The sequence below is a fragment of the Vidua chalybeata genome, chromosome 5 (genome assembly GCF_026979565.1).
Source record: "Vidua chalybeata isolate OUT-0048 chromosome 5, bVidCha1 merged haplotype, whole genome shotgun sequence".
Lineage (NCBI taxonomy): Eukaryota > Metazoa > Chordata > Aves > Passeriformes > Viduidae > Vidua > Vidua chalybeata.
The window spans coordinates 6,359,456-6,374,313 of record NC_071534.1 but is presented as its reverse complement, the minus strand read 5'-3'; the positions used below and the strand labels follow the sequence as shown (position 1 = coordinate 6,374,313).

At 40.1% G+C, this 14,858-nt stretch overlaps 1 protein-coding gene across 1 annotated transcript in view; it reads left to right on the top strand.

Annotated features, from left to right (window-relative positions):
* Nucleotides 1-14,858, top strand: part of BORCS5 (BLOC-1 related complex subunit 5) — a 59,872-nt gene that overhangs the window by 27,980 nt on the left and 17,034 nt on the right. Inside the window, exon 3 of the mRNA XM_053942131.1 lies at nucleotides 11,924-12,081. Coding sequence (XP_053798106.1) covers nucleotides 11,924-12,081 — 158 coding nt within the window. The remainder of the gene's footprint in view (nucleotides 1-11,923; nucleotides 12,082-14,858) is intronic.

Genomic DNA, 14,858 nt, shown 5'->3' with positions numbered 1-14,858 from the left:
TTTTAGTTCAATTTGGCTGTTGTGCATATTTTCTAGTATTAGGAGCATCTGGTATTAGTATGTCCTCGTGTACCACAATTACTCTCATTGGTGGTATTTCAATGTTGTATGTATCCATAACATGATCTTCCTCACAGTGCAGGAGGATTATTCCAAGAGTGAATTCTGTGCTTGGGGAGGTGCTTTTATAAGTTTGCATGCCAGACTCTGCCCTAGACTGTGGAAAAATGTCTGTCTGTCTGTCTGTCTCCAGATCATCCCCAGAGCAGGAGAGTCGATGTAACAGCTGTGAGGAGAGTGGACATACCTATGGCTTTGTGTTTTGTGCTGCTTCTGAGGCTTGTTGGCCCCCTTGTGAGTCAGCTTGGCTCAGTGGGATGAGAATCCAGGAGTGACAAGTAGGTAGTTTTCTGGTAGGTTGGTGGGCTGAATCCATCTGTGCAGGAGCTTAGTGAGAACCAGAACTGGAATAAGAAAGGCAAGGAGGGGTGGCAGAGCAACAAGGATGAATTCCATTTTTGGGACAGCACCCCAAGATCTACTCAGGATGTAGTTCTGAGAGTGTGTCTTTAACAGGGACAGGTGGGAGGCTTTCCAGCTGGAAAGGCTTTATAGGTATTTTAATGGACCTTATAAGTACCTTGAGGGAGATGTGATTTAGGATGAGCAAAACTCCACCTGCCACTTATTTAAAACCTTTATGGTGACATTTTGCTGTAAAATGACTGATACTTTCCGTGACAGACATAGGAAACCAGTTCATGCTGTGTGTGAGCACACCATCAGCAGGCTGTATATAGAAAAATAAAAAAATAAGGGGGGATGTTTTTACAGCTGCCCTGTTTTGAGGGGGTTAAGTGGAGAAATGAATGAATTGTTATATTCTGGCTATTTCTAACTGCTGAGAAGTGGTGCACGTGCTTGAGTCAGGCTCAAGAAGCTCCCAGGCTTCCTGACCCTGGACTGTTACTTATAGCTGGTAAAAGCAGTACTCCTAGATTGCAGTTGCCTAGAAGGACAGGATCACACAAATGTTGTCATTAGGTATTTAAAGCTTGCTTAAGTAGCAGCTTATTTTAATAGTGAGATTATGCTCTTTCATAATATTTTTACTAATGAGTTCATTTACTGAACTGCAGAAGGAATGTAGACTGAGGAGGTGCAGTTTGCTTTTTTTTTCCCCCCCCTCTGGGAATTTTAAAACACTTTGTGCTAAGGATGCCTTTTTGTGCTTTGTCTTTCTTCAAGGCATGTTGCACTTGACAGTATTTGACAGAAGATGATAAATACAGAAATAATACAGAGCACAGAGGGCCACTTACTTCTGTAAGTGAAACTGTAACTGTTGAATGTTTTAGGTGCCATAATAAGGCCCTCCAAGCTGAGTGATTAGTTTCTTAAAAATACTGTCAGAAGTAAATAGTGTGTGTGTTGTAGTCTGCTTCCTTCCCCATCTCAGCTTTTAGGTCATTTCAGTATCCTAAATTTGGTTGTTATAATTCCATGGCAGCTCCGTATTTCCCTCTGGACTTTTTAGTAGACAACCCTAAAAAGCAAGAGAATCCAGTTAAACTTGTTATAAGAAAAAGTAAGGAGCCATTTCTTAATTTCTGTAAAGTATATGATGTACGAGCTATGTATGTATGGATTACAAAATATCAAATGTTTCCTCTGCCCCACTTGGACTTTGCTACTCCCGAGTAGTGCAGCCATTTCAAGTCAGGCTGGTAAAGCCTTCAGAATAGAAAAGTAGAAAATTAAAATTGCATGTGACATGGCAGCCCACATTACTAGCAAAACTGCTGAGGGATAAGCTGTGTTGCATGTGAGACAAGAAGATAAAGTAGAAAATGTCAACTCTGTTGCATTTACAAGTTTACTCTTGTTCTTTGCTATATTTTCCTGAATGCACATGGTAGAGATAAATTACTGTTCCTAGTACCTGTGACTAGAACATGCCAATAGTATATTTTGGACAGTGCTTCTTTAATGTACATTTTAAATAGTGCTCTTGAAAAATAGGCAAAGGCCATGATATGGCCATTATTCTTTTCATTATGGCAATGTGCCACTGTTCTGTCCACTTTATTGTGTGGGTACAAAACTGATAGGAAGTAAATGAGTTGGAGTTGATGATTGTTGTGAGTCCCTTCCAACTCACAATATTGTGTGATTCTTATTTTTAAAGGAAATCTTTTTGTGAAGGTTTTCTCTACCACTTTTAAAACAGTTTTCTCATTGCATGGAAAAGAACTGAAATCTTGGACTTGCTGAACCTGTTAGTAAATGGCCTGTTGATCAGTCTTGCTCCATACCATGCTGTGAAAATAAATTGCAAACAAGACTCTCAGATTTACATCTGAACTGAAGAAAATGCCCAAAAGTAAACTGACACTGCTGTCTGTTAATTTTCTCCAAACTTCTGGGCTCTTGGTGTAAGCAGCAGAGTGCATGTGCCCCCATTGTTTACCTGGCTTTAGTGTGTGTACACAGGCTGGGTATTGTGGAATAGCAAACGCACGCCAACTTCATGTGGGTGCTTAGAAGTGATTTTAGATGTCACCTTTTCTCTAAGCCACAAAATACTGGTATTTTGGGGCACTTTTTTACTGCTGGTATGGGCTGTGTTGTGAATGAATACCCATGCACTTTGGCCTAAAATAAAATAAACATTGTTGTGAGGCTTATCTTTAATACTAGGAATAGAATCAGTTGCATGGGTTTTGGCTTGTAGATTTTTTTTTTTTAATTCTTTAAAAGAAATTGAGTTTATTTGATCCTGCTGTCCCATTTCTCATCTGTCTACAGCCTAGAAAACTTTGCAGCAAGAGAGATACAAAAGGTAGTTAAGGTCCCATTATTTTAAGGTAGATGGATGGACAGGTAAAGTTGAGACTCACTCAAGGCTTTGCGCACATAAAATAATTGAAGTGACATCTTGTTGCTGCTAGAACAGAGAAGTTCTCTGTCCTTTCCTTGCCCCTCTCCTGGGACTAGCTCTAGTATTTGATCTTGTGGTGCTCTGATTCCTTTTGCTACCCTAGAGGAAAGGGAAAAACCACAGGATTAGTTGTCTGTGGTTTTAGTGGAATGAACAATTTTCTGTGGAAGAGCTGTGGTGAGGCATGTGATGAAGAAGGTGGGAGTTGGATCTTCCTTTCTGCGGAGCATGAATTTGGGAGTCAGAAGGAAGAAGGTGTTGATTTGGCTCTGGCTTTTTTGAACCTTTAGTAGATATCTAGGAATCTGTGTGGGAGAGGCCATGTCAATGCTCAGTGCTTAGCCCTTGTGGTGCTGTAGAAAATGAGGCTCCTCTGCTGCCTGTCTCTCTGGTGTTTGGTATTTGAGGGTCAGAGAAGGGGAGGGATGTTCTGGTGCTGAAGTCATCAGGCCAAGGGACAGCAGCTTCCATGTGGTCTCAGATAAACCTAATTGTCTAATGTCTTTGTGTCTCAATTCCTTATCTTTTAAGATGATGTTAGTTTTGTAGCTTTTGGGTTTGCAGAGTAGTTGGAATAACAGGGTCAGCTGCAGCCCTTGGATATGACATGCTTGTATGATTAGATGATTGTACCCCATGGGTCTCTCGTACTGCTTTTTCAAGAAAAAAAGGATGTTGCAAAGCAAATACAGCTTATTGCATAGCACAAGAGCATCGTCTCCCACTTCCCTATGAATAACCCTGTCCTTTTTTCTACTCTTGTGTCTATTCTTATACTTCGAGGTCTGTTGCAGGAAGTTGGCCCTATGATATTGGAACTGTGTAGTCAAAACCACTTCTTTTCCATATTATTTCTGTGCTCTAGAAGTGAAAAGTTCGTGGGGAGATGGACTAAGTAGGATCTTAACACTTTTAGTTGACAAAGTGCAGCTATACTCTTCAGAGTATATTGTGTACCTTTTTCCCTACCTGGAGCTTCAAAAGAAGTTTCCAGTTTTGTGGCAACCTCTAGGAACTTTTTGAAGGTATAACTCCCTGGGCAATCTCGCACTTGCAGAGGCACATCTTTAGTGACTCCAGACTGAAATCTCAGCACCTGCAGATGGTACACTGTTTTTTCATTTTCTTTTGGACATTCAGGTTCCTAACAACCTAAATGAGGCAGCATTTCTGCTTTATTTCGGCTTCATTTCTTTTAAAATGGAAGGTTGCATTTAGGCATTTTTTTACATCACTGGGAGAAATTTGTGCCTTTCAGCAGTCTTCAAAATCCTGGTCATTATCTGGCTCCATGGTGCTAACTGCTGTATGGCTCATACAAAGCATGTGAGAGAAGCTGCAAACTTCAGTGCTGCAAAAAACTGTGTGCACAATATTGATTATCTGTGGCCATCCCTGAGTGACAGAGAAAGCTCTAATGATACATAGAAATCTTTGCAGAATGTAAGTCTTAAGCAAAATGAGTCTTCATTGGAAAGCAGAAGTATCACAAACAAATACTTAATGTAAATAATAGTAACAGCAAATTCCCCTCTGAATCACAGTTTCTTTAATATAAATTATGTGACCTCAATAGGTGGAAATGTGTAACAGTGTGGGGGGTTTGTCTTAGAATGGTAGCAAGCTGCATTTTTATAGAAGCTTAAATGTCCTGAATCCTCTTAATGTTCGTTTTTTAAGACACATGGTGGAGGAACAAAAGGGGAGGTGATTTTATATTTATATCTCAGTGACTAATGTCTTGCAGGCCGTAACTTAGGGAGTGTTAGGAGACCCGGGTAGGGAATTCACACAGAGAGCATATTTGGGCTCTGTGGTCAGAAAAGTTGCCTGTTAAAGGATTTGACAAGAGGAGAGTCCTCAGCCCATCTGTCACCCATGCAGAAGTAAACGGTCACATGGTACCGACTCCAAAGTAGAGGGAAAGTCTGCTGCTCCAGCCAGCATTCTTTGCAACAATGCAAATGTGTTCTTTGCTCACACAATAGCTATTCAGTTTGGCTACAGTCATTGTGCTCCCCCACTAAAGTTCAAAGGAAGTGAAAATATACACAGGCGACAAAGCCAACTTTTGTTTTGGAGTGAATATGTATTTTAGTATGAGGTATTTTTTCAGTAAGATTTTTAGAAAATTAACTGCTCTGAGTAAAAGATCATGTGATCATCCACATTTCAACTTAAAGATTTCTGGATGAATAGTAGTGATTTTATTTTTATTTCATTTTTCAGTTCCTTTATGATTGATTTTTACTAATTGCCTTTTTCTTAAGGGTGGCCTGAGTTTTCAAATTTGAGTGTATAAATATTGATGTTTCCTAACTCAGGTGTTATTAAAAACACACAAACAAACAAAACCTTCCTCAACCAATCAAAAGCAAACCATTAAAAATCCCACAACAAAACCAAAACAACCTTCAGAAAAGTTATTTTGGTTATCAGGCTTTGCTGAAAAATTTAGTCTTTTCTTAGTTTTTGAGAATGAGAGGGGAAGTACACAATTAGAATTCAAAGCGTTTAGTCAGTAAGAGTCCTGTAAAACCGATTACAATATCTTTATGCAAGTATTCTAATACCTTTTATTGTGCTGCACATAGGTGTGCAATTCTTTCTTTTCAGTAGATGATATTGAAGTGCACCTGCATAGAGAACATATGGAAATGAGCTCTCTATTGCAGCTAATAACAAGTTGCTGCCTCTAAATATGCGCAAGCAGCAACCGTCAAGAAACAAGACTCTGTCTTTAGAGATGTAATTTCATCTGTTTCTTGTGTGGATCTTTTTTTGGTACTTAGGAATCTTGAAAGTACCGGCAAGACAATCTTCCCATGCAAATAGCAACAAGGAAGACAACGATAATAGTTAATCTGTGGCCGCTGAGGCCAGACTTTATTTAAGAAGGTGACAAGACTGGGTAGCTTCTAACTAAGAGCTTTAGAAGTGCTTGATGAGGCAAGACATGGGGTTGATAGTTTTTAAATAACCTTGGAACAGAGAAAAATTCCTGGAGATTTGAAAAGTTCTTTTTGAGCTGAAACTAATGTTGCCTTGATGATAGTAAATGAAATTATTCTATTATATATACTACATTATTATTATATACTATAGTAACTGTAATCTCCTCAAATTCATGTGGAATAGAAGAGCTGTCTTGGATTAATTTTATGAAGAGGAATATCATAAAAAAAATAAGAGTGGCAAGAGAAGTGGGGAATGGCTGAAATAAGTTTCAGGCAGTACAGGTGGGTTTGAAGAATGGTAGAAGGAAAAGCAGTGTAGTTAAAGCAGTATGAAGGGACCTGTAGGCAAAAAGATACCCACACTCCAAAACCAAACAAAGACCCCCCCCCCCCCCCCCCCCCCCACCCCAAACCAAAGGAAGATTGTGTTAGGAGAGCAAAAGGTTAAAAACTGTAGTGGATTACATAGAAGTCATCAGAAAAGCAGAACAGAAATCTCCTTCAAAATGGCTTAAAGGAAAGCCATTTTCTACTTGTATGTACTTAATAAAAAACAAAACTATAAGCTTTTTAGGTTCTCTAGAAACTTGCTGAAGAGTCTGTAGGATTGTCTTCAGAGAAGATTTTCAGAAAAGGATCATTCTTTACAAGGATGAATGAGAGGTGTTCACAGAAGAGGTTTTAGAAAAAATGGTAATGCCTATCGTCATAACCCTCCAAAACCAGGTACCAACATCAGGAATGCCTCTGTAAAGCTGATGAACCATTGCTAACTGTGGTGTGGAATCTGATGCTTTATTTAACTTTAGTCTTGTAATGCACACTCTTAAAAAGGGTGTTAGTGATTAGCGGGTCCTGCATTTTTAGAGGTGTGACCAATATGCTCTGGAGAAGAATTGACTTGGCTTTTAAAGAGAGAAGTAAGGCCTCAGGTTAGAGGCATTTGACGATATTACAGAGGTAATCCAAGAAATTCAGTTATCTGTGGGAGAGGAGACTGAACCAGTGGGGTTTTTGAGCTTGGAAAGATGTCGGAATGCAGTGCAACCTGCTCAGACTTCTGTTGTGTCACAGCGCAACTACAGAGCGTAAAGCAAGTGCAAAGGGATTTGTTCACATCATACTTATTGTCGCAAGATATTTTGGAGATAAAGATACACCTTTCAAAAAGGAGTAGTGAAATTCAAGTATCCACAGCTTCACTGAGCACAGTCTTTTCTGCCTGAAATTTTTATTAATATCTTGTGAGGCATAAAAAAGATGTTTTTTTCCCTAAATGTCCACTGTTGTTAGATGGACAACATCTAACATGTTGGAAGCAGTATTCTGGGCAAGGTAAACTTCTGGTCTGATTTAGGAAGGTGTAACTTCTGAAATCCTCTCTTATATTCCACAGAAAGATTGGTTAGCTCATGACAGCAACTCTTTCTGGCCTTAGAATTAGTAACAAGACCCCACAACATCATATGCTTTGCTGTGTGTAATAATAAATTAACAACCTACTGGTTTTCTTTTTGTAATGCCTGCTGTTACTGGTTGAAAAGGGGATTGACAAGTCAAAGTACAGAAGTCAAAATGAAATATTAATGCTTTCAGGCTGGAAAGCACTCAAAGTGTTGTTGCGATTGCCCACTAAAGCAGCAGAACATAACTGTGGTGGGGTACTGTGTTCTGTGTGTGTGTAGAATCAGCATTGCGTGAAAAGCTTTCTTTCAAGAACTCCACTTCTAGTCATAAAAATGGTTTTTAAACTAACAGCTTTCTTCTGCTCAGTAGGATATGATATGTTGGATGTGTATGTTGACCTGGAACCAGCAAGGAGATGACTAAGTAGGAGGAAAATGGTTTTAACATGCCTCTGCTTTGCCAAGGAATATGGAAACAATAACGGATTTGTCAAGTCTGTGGGTCAGCTAGCCTTGTAGTGATATATGAGATTTCTCTGTGCACGACATACTTGGTGTATTGAGTTGTTTTTTTTTCCGAAGCATCGTTGTGTTTTAGAAATGTGACTCTTTCTTTGTCCCAGCTGCTGTTTGTCACCTCCTGGTCATGCTGTTTACTGACCAGATGTGTAAGTAAGTGGGAGATTTGACGTCTCGTCATCATGGCAGGCACAGAGGTGGTCTTCCTTGTTTTATGGTGTAATTGGATAGCCAGGACTGTGCAATGTTTGGCACTTGCCAAACCCTTCTGGTCCATGCACTGGAGCTGTACAGGAGGCCTTCTGTTCTCCCATTCCTGTTTTCTCCAGCCACGACATCCCCGTGCAGCCCTCCCTCCTCATGCTGAGGCGTGTTGTATCACTCATATTCCAAGCAGCCTCTTCCCAAGGCTCCAGACAGTGCACAGAAGATTTCTGGTGTGCTTCCTTCTTTGGAAGAGAGCCAGCAGCTTGAAAAATGAGTATTCAGTTTAATAAGACATGAAAACTCTCGGTGCTGTTTTCTTTTGATTTAAGAGCAGAACTGAGCTCTTGGAGGGCTGGGGAGTAATAATCCCACAGAAGAAATCACAGTAACACCATTTCTTCAGTGCAGAAGGGATAGTACACCAGTAGTTGGTTGCTCTGAGATGTGCTGGTGGCCAGGTTCAAGTTCTGGATGTTTCAGGAGCGAGCTTGAACCACTCAGTGACCTCTGTCTCTCCCCTTTTTGGCACTTGTAAGAGTGACCTAATAAATATGTTATTGCAACAGATGTGATCTCATATCCTCTTACAAACAACATGTAGACCAGTCACTGAGGGATGGCCCTGTTCAGTGGAGAGGTCACAATGTGGGACAAGGTTTTAAGAAGGAAGCAATGATTTTTCAAGAGGAGAGGATTTTTACTAATACATTAATATAAATAAGATTTGCTAAAAAAAAACAAAATGCAGTGAATTAATTAAATCATAGAATAGTTTTGGTTGGGAGGATGATCAGATGGTTGAGAGGTTTTGGTTGGGAGGATGACAAGATGATCTGTGAAGATCATCTAGTCCAGCCACCCTGTCATGGGCAAAAACATCTTTCACTCCCTTTCACTAGATGAGGTTGCTCAAAGTCCCATCCAACCTTACCTTGAACACTTTCAGGGATGGGACATCCAGCTTCTCACCACCCTCATGTTTACAGTGTTTAAAAACATGTTTACAATGTCTTCCTTATGTCAAATTTAAATTTCTTCTGATTTAAAACTATTGTCTCTTGTCTTGTCACCTGGTACAAGTCTGTCTTTTCCACAAGCCCCTTTAAATATTGATAAAGTCTCCTTGGAGGTTTCTGGTTTTCAGGCTGAACAACCCCAGCGCTCTGTCTTTCCTCACTAGAGAAGTGTTCCAGCCTTCTGACCATTTTTGTGTCCCTCCTGTGGCCTCACTCCAGCAGATCCATGTCTGTCTTACACTGGATCCCCTGAGCTGGATGCAGTGCTCCAGGTGGGGTCACACCTGAGCAGGGCAGAAGGGAATGTTAGTAAGAAATGTTAAGATTTATAGCATGGTTCGTAAGTGGTTACAGTGAGCAGCAAAAAATGGTGGATTGACCTTCTGACAATGGGAGTTCCTGCCAGGCTGCATGGCCTTTTTGGGCTCTTGTTTACTGTACTTTTTCCTTTCTTGCAAGTTGAAAATAAGCTAAATTGTTCTCTGGTATTGTCAGCATTACCCCAGAGGTCTTTGGATAAGTTGATTCCTTTGGTTTCTCCCTACTGCATCATCCAGAATAATACCATAGTCTATCTTTAAGCAGCATATGATGTTTGTTTTTTATCCCTAGTCCAAACATTTGTACTGGATTGTATTTCCCTCTCTGCTTCTTATGAAGGAATTCCAGCTGTATAGGGAATGTCTCCCTTCACTTGAGCTCGTGTTTTCAGGATAGGAAACGAGAGGCTTAGGTTTATTAATTTTTGTTTTAGCATTATGTAACCTGTGCAAGGCTGTAAGTACAAGAGTCTAAGTAGCATGTTCTTTATTAGCTCTTTTTACAGTTCTTGGCCTGTTCCACTTCAAAATTCTCATCAGCAGCATAAGTTGGCCAAAGTACATACTTCATGTTAATTAAATCTCTCAAACAGTATCTAATTTTCTTTTTCCTTTTGAAGTTGGTGAGAGATTAGTAATAAAAGAAAATTAGTTGGCTGATAGCATCATGTATTTGATCAGTGCAGAGACAGGATAAGTGCCTCAGGTGTATGGTGAACTCTTCATTCCTATGTGAACATTTAGCATATTAAAAGTTGACAACATTATTTGAACATTCATCCTGACAAGATAATATTGTAAAAGATCCCAATTCGTGAACTGAGGAAGCACAAGAATATGAAACATAAACAATTTTTAAAAAGTCTTATTTCCTTCAGTGGGTTTGTTCCTGTCGCAGTTTTGTACTTTACCTGAAAGTAGATTTGAAAGATCTGCATCTAATACTTTGTTTGAGATTATTCCCTCAAAAATATAAAAAATAACTTGACTGTTGCTAATACAGGGTTTTGAGACTAAATTGTTTTTTTCCTCTCCTGACCTCTTGACTGAGGCAACACAATTGTCGTGGACAAATCAGTAAAACAAAATTACCTTTTTTTTTAATCTCTAATGATGAAGTTTTGTGTAGAGAGCATCCTGGAAGAATAAGATGTTGAGTGTTGATGAAATGTAAACCTCCTTCTTCTTCATATTTGATGAAGTTACTGTCGTAATTTTATTTTCATTTTGATCTGCAAATGTTTTCAAAAAAGGTTTAACTTGCTCATATTCATAAGATATTTCTGACTTGCTTCTTGGTTTCTATTTTGTTCTTGTGCTTTAGCAAGAATTCGATGTCACCAGTTGTAGCTTCCAATAGGCACAGGGGCCATTCAAAATACTTTCCATTTTCCATTGAGGTACATTCTTAGAAGAGCTTTTCCAATCCAAATAACTGGCATTTATTACTTTTTAATTGCTTAGTGTGATACTTGCTTACATTTGCTGTTTTAATGTCTTTTCCTGCCTGTAAAATGAGAGTCCCAGAGGGCACATGCGTGCAGTCACTGAATTCCGTTTACATAGCTTGATGGATGTTTTGGGAAAAGCATATTGTGGGTATGTGCAGTTTGTCACAGATGGTGTCCCAACAAGAAAAGAGTTGTGCTAATGCTGAAGGAAAATGAAATGAAAGTAAGTAAATAGTAAAAAAAAAAAGGATAGCCTGAGAGCTTAGCATCATTTTTTCCAGCTGCTGTGGGGATGGTGGTCAGTGTGGCACACACATGCTTGAGCTCAGCAGACATTCTCAAGTTGCACTATGTAGGCAACAAACAATGGGCAGGAGAAGTTTCTCTGGGAAATTTTGCTCCTCTGAATATTACCAGTGTTCCACTTTTAAGTCAAATGTCTTTTTTTTGGTGAGCTTTTTATGAAACCTGGTCATGAAAGTAGGTAGGGATCTTAATTCCATATTAAAGAAACAAAAAGAGGTATATTGCTAGTCTTTAAGAGTGTAAAGAATAGCCTTAGAAGGTAGAAGAGTTCTGAAGCTTTAAAAAAGGCAAGGTAGGCAAAATGCAGACAATTCACCCTAATAATTTAACTTAAGGTGGGCCATGTGTTTACTCAGGTTTATTTTGGGGGACCAGTGACTTTTTAGAGCTCTGGTCTTGGCAGTGTGAGTCTGGTGAAAATAGTATGACTCCAGTGCCCTTCTGAGAATGCAGATTTCAACTCCTTCCTCTTCTGGCTTAGATAAATTAGGAGAGGGCTCATTCTTCACAGTTTAGGATTGCTTGTGGAGGAGAAAGAGCATATCACTGAAAACTGAGTAGATGTGCATGATGGACCTGCATTTAGCATCTGTTTAGGTTCTGTCAGGGAAGGCCAAGTTCTATGGCGCACTGTTCTATGCACTGCTGTAAATCCAAAACATCCTGAAATGATCCTGAATTACCTTTTCATCACCCCTCATAAACCTTGTCCGCTGGGTTTGTTCTGCTGTCTCTTGGATTGCAGCTGAGCTAACAGTAAGAACAGTCAGATTAACTCTGGGCCTTCCTTTGCTCTGCAGGACTCCTCAGTGGGCAGACGTCTCCAACCAACACCAAGCTGGAGAAGCTGGACCCGCAGCAGGTGCTGCAGCTGTGCCTGCGCTACCAGGACCACCTGCACCAGTGTGCAGAGGCCGTGGCCTTCGACCAGAACGCACTGGTGAAGCGCATCAAGGAGGTGAGGCGCGGGGAAGGGCAGGGGCCGTGCTGCAGGGCCGGGCATAGCGCTGGGTGAGCTGCAGCAGCCTGGGCAGGCCAGGGGAGCCCTCCCTGTGCCTGTGCCCTGCCAGCCCAGTGCCCAGGCTGGGTGTGGGCTGGCTGTGCCCCAGGAGGCCTGGCCGTCAACAGCGGCTGCTCCTCTGGAATGGCAAGTGCTGCAAGCAGCTCTCGAAGAAGTAAAAGATTACTGACGTTTTTAAGGTTGCATTCCTTATTTAGGTCTGTACAGCATACATTTTATTATGCTCCATGGTTAGGCTCTAATTTAAGGAAGGAAGCAGTTATCTGAGCATCTTCTATGGCTGGAGAAGGTTTGTAGAGCTAGATTTGTTTTCAAAGTCCATAACATGCCATCTCATTTTTGACCTCCATGGCCAAAAGGTCTCCTGTGCTGCTGCTTTTACCACTAAACCATCATTTGGAACACTGATCTATTTAAATATTGAATGATAACTGTTTGGGATTGAATTAATTCCTGGAATGAGCATCCTGCAATGAGATTGTCTTTCTCATGTGTTACTACTGATGTTGGAAGCAGTAGAATGGCTGCCAGATTTCATATTTTTAAAATCAAGAGTCTGGCATGACAGGGAAATGTTTCTTGAGGTGTTTTCTCAGATACTCTCAGATGTGTAGAAGAGCTGGTGAATTCTGCATATGTCAAAAGTCCTTGAGACCAAATACCTTTTCAGTGTCAAAAAAATGTTTTTGAGCATGTGGTTAATTTTTATTCATCAACTATAAACACTGACCTTGATTTGTTGTTGCTCTATTGGCTTAGAGTTAAGAAAATCCCTCATGACAAACTGGGTAATAAACTTGATTCATGTGCTGTTTTGAGAAGCTGCTGTCATCATGAAGTTGTACGTCCAACATAATGTGGGAAGCATTAAAAAGGCCTTTTTACTTTGGTGTATCAAGATCTGAGGCCAGCTATTACACAAGATGTAAAGATACTTGCAGATGTTGGTGACTCAGATCACACAATCTCAGAAATGGGATTTAATTGCCAGCCTAATGACAGTGTACTGCATTAATCCAAGCAGATTGTAATTCTTTTGGCTGTTAAAGTGTGACAGGGAATAGTGACATGATTTAAAGTCATGGTAGACACCACCAGAGCGATATTCATTAATTGGGTTTGCCTTCTTTAGGGCAAGTGGCAGAGTCCCTTTCAAATTAGCTACACTGGTTTTCTTCTGTTCATAAGGCTTGTGATTATCTTTCATCTAAAATAAATTATGATACTGATATTCTCATTAGCTTCTTTATAACACCCTCCTCTGTCAAAGTGGTGGAGAAATGGGGAATTCTGTAAGTCAGAGAACTGACAAATCAGCTGTGGTGTGGTTTTTGGTTTTTTTTTTTTTGTCACAACTTCTAAGTAACTTCAGATGCTTTCAGTCCCTCTGCCAGATCTGGTGGGGTTTTACTGTTCATTTTCCTAATAATTTTTAAATGTTTTTCTTGCTTTGGCTGTTCTGCATGTGTGTTCTGGAGGATCTGGGTGGGACCCACTTGGCTTAAATAATTCTTTCCAAATTGTTTGGGCTCTCCTTGATGCACTAAATTGAACCACTGCTGACAGTTGTTGACAACCCAGGGTGTAGCTGAACTAGAGCAGGGGATGTCTCTCCTTACAAGTGTAGACAAAGGAAATTGCCTTTGGCTTCACCCATTTGTCAGCAATGATTTCGTTTTGCCATGTACACAAAATTTGACCCTTAGTAAAGCATAAAAATGAAAATCAAGTGTATTGTGAAAATCAGAATGTGTGCACAAGCTGGGACAGTAAATTCTTTTATCCTCATTTTGGTAGCCAGTGTTTCCCTTTCCCTTTCTTTAACCCTGTAAATACTGAAGTGTTTTTCTTCTGATAATAGATTTGTCAAGTGACTGATGTTTTTAACTTTCTACAAAATGTTGGTCAGCTTCAGTCTGATTTCCTACCATTTGTCTGAGGTATGTTCACTTCTCAGACTCTAACTGTACTAGTAGTCCTGCTGTATAATATGCTACACTCACACTGCCTGCAGCCAGGATTTTTTTAGTCTTTCCTTGACAAAATGTCCAAGAGCAAATATCTTTTGTTAATTGGTCCTCAATAACTCAGAATTAACTGTGGTGGTTTGTAAATCAGCACACAGTCTGAATTACAATGGTTCTGAATAGGAAAGAGAATGAGCTAAAGAAAAAAACACTACTTGCATGACAGTAGTGACTGCAGGTCTGAGCAGACCCATCTGTGCCTTGAGGAAGCAGTACAGTCCAGCTTTGCTCTCCATCCCATTTCCCAGTGTAGCCAGAATTTCTTTGCAGTGTTGGCTGGATCCATATCTGCTCCTAAATGTAGAAACCTGTGCAGCTTCCAGGTGCCTGTGACTGTTCTCTCTTGAGCAGAAATACATTTATCCAAGAGATTCCTTGAAGGGGAAAGAATTGAAGCCATGAGGGAAAGTAATTGACTCAGGTGTCTTTTTTCATACCAGCAGTTGTTCATACCCAAATGAGTTTTGGTTTTGGGGGGGGAGTGATTTACTTATGACAAAAGTGTCTTCCTTGTCAAGAAAAAAAAAAAGAGGAGGATGTGCTTGCATTTTTTTGGGGGAAAATACTATAGATTTGCACTGTAACTCATTTGAAGTTTTGAGGAACTCCAGCTGCTGTGGGTTTGATTGAGCCACATGTGCTCTCTTCACCAGGAGAGTCTGCTCCAGTTTTGTGATCTGCAAAACA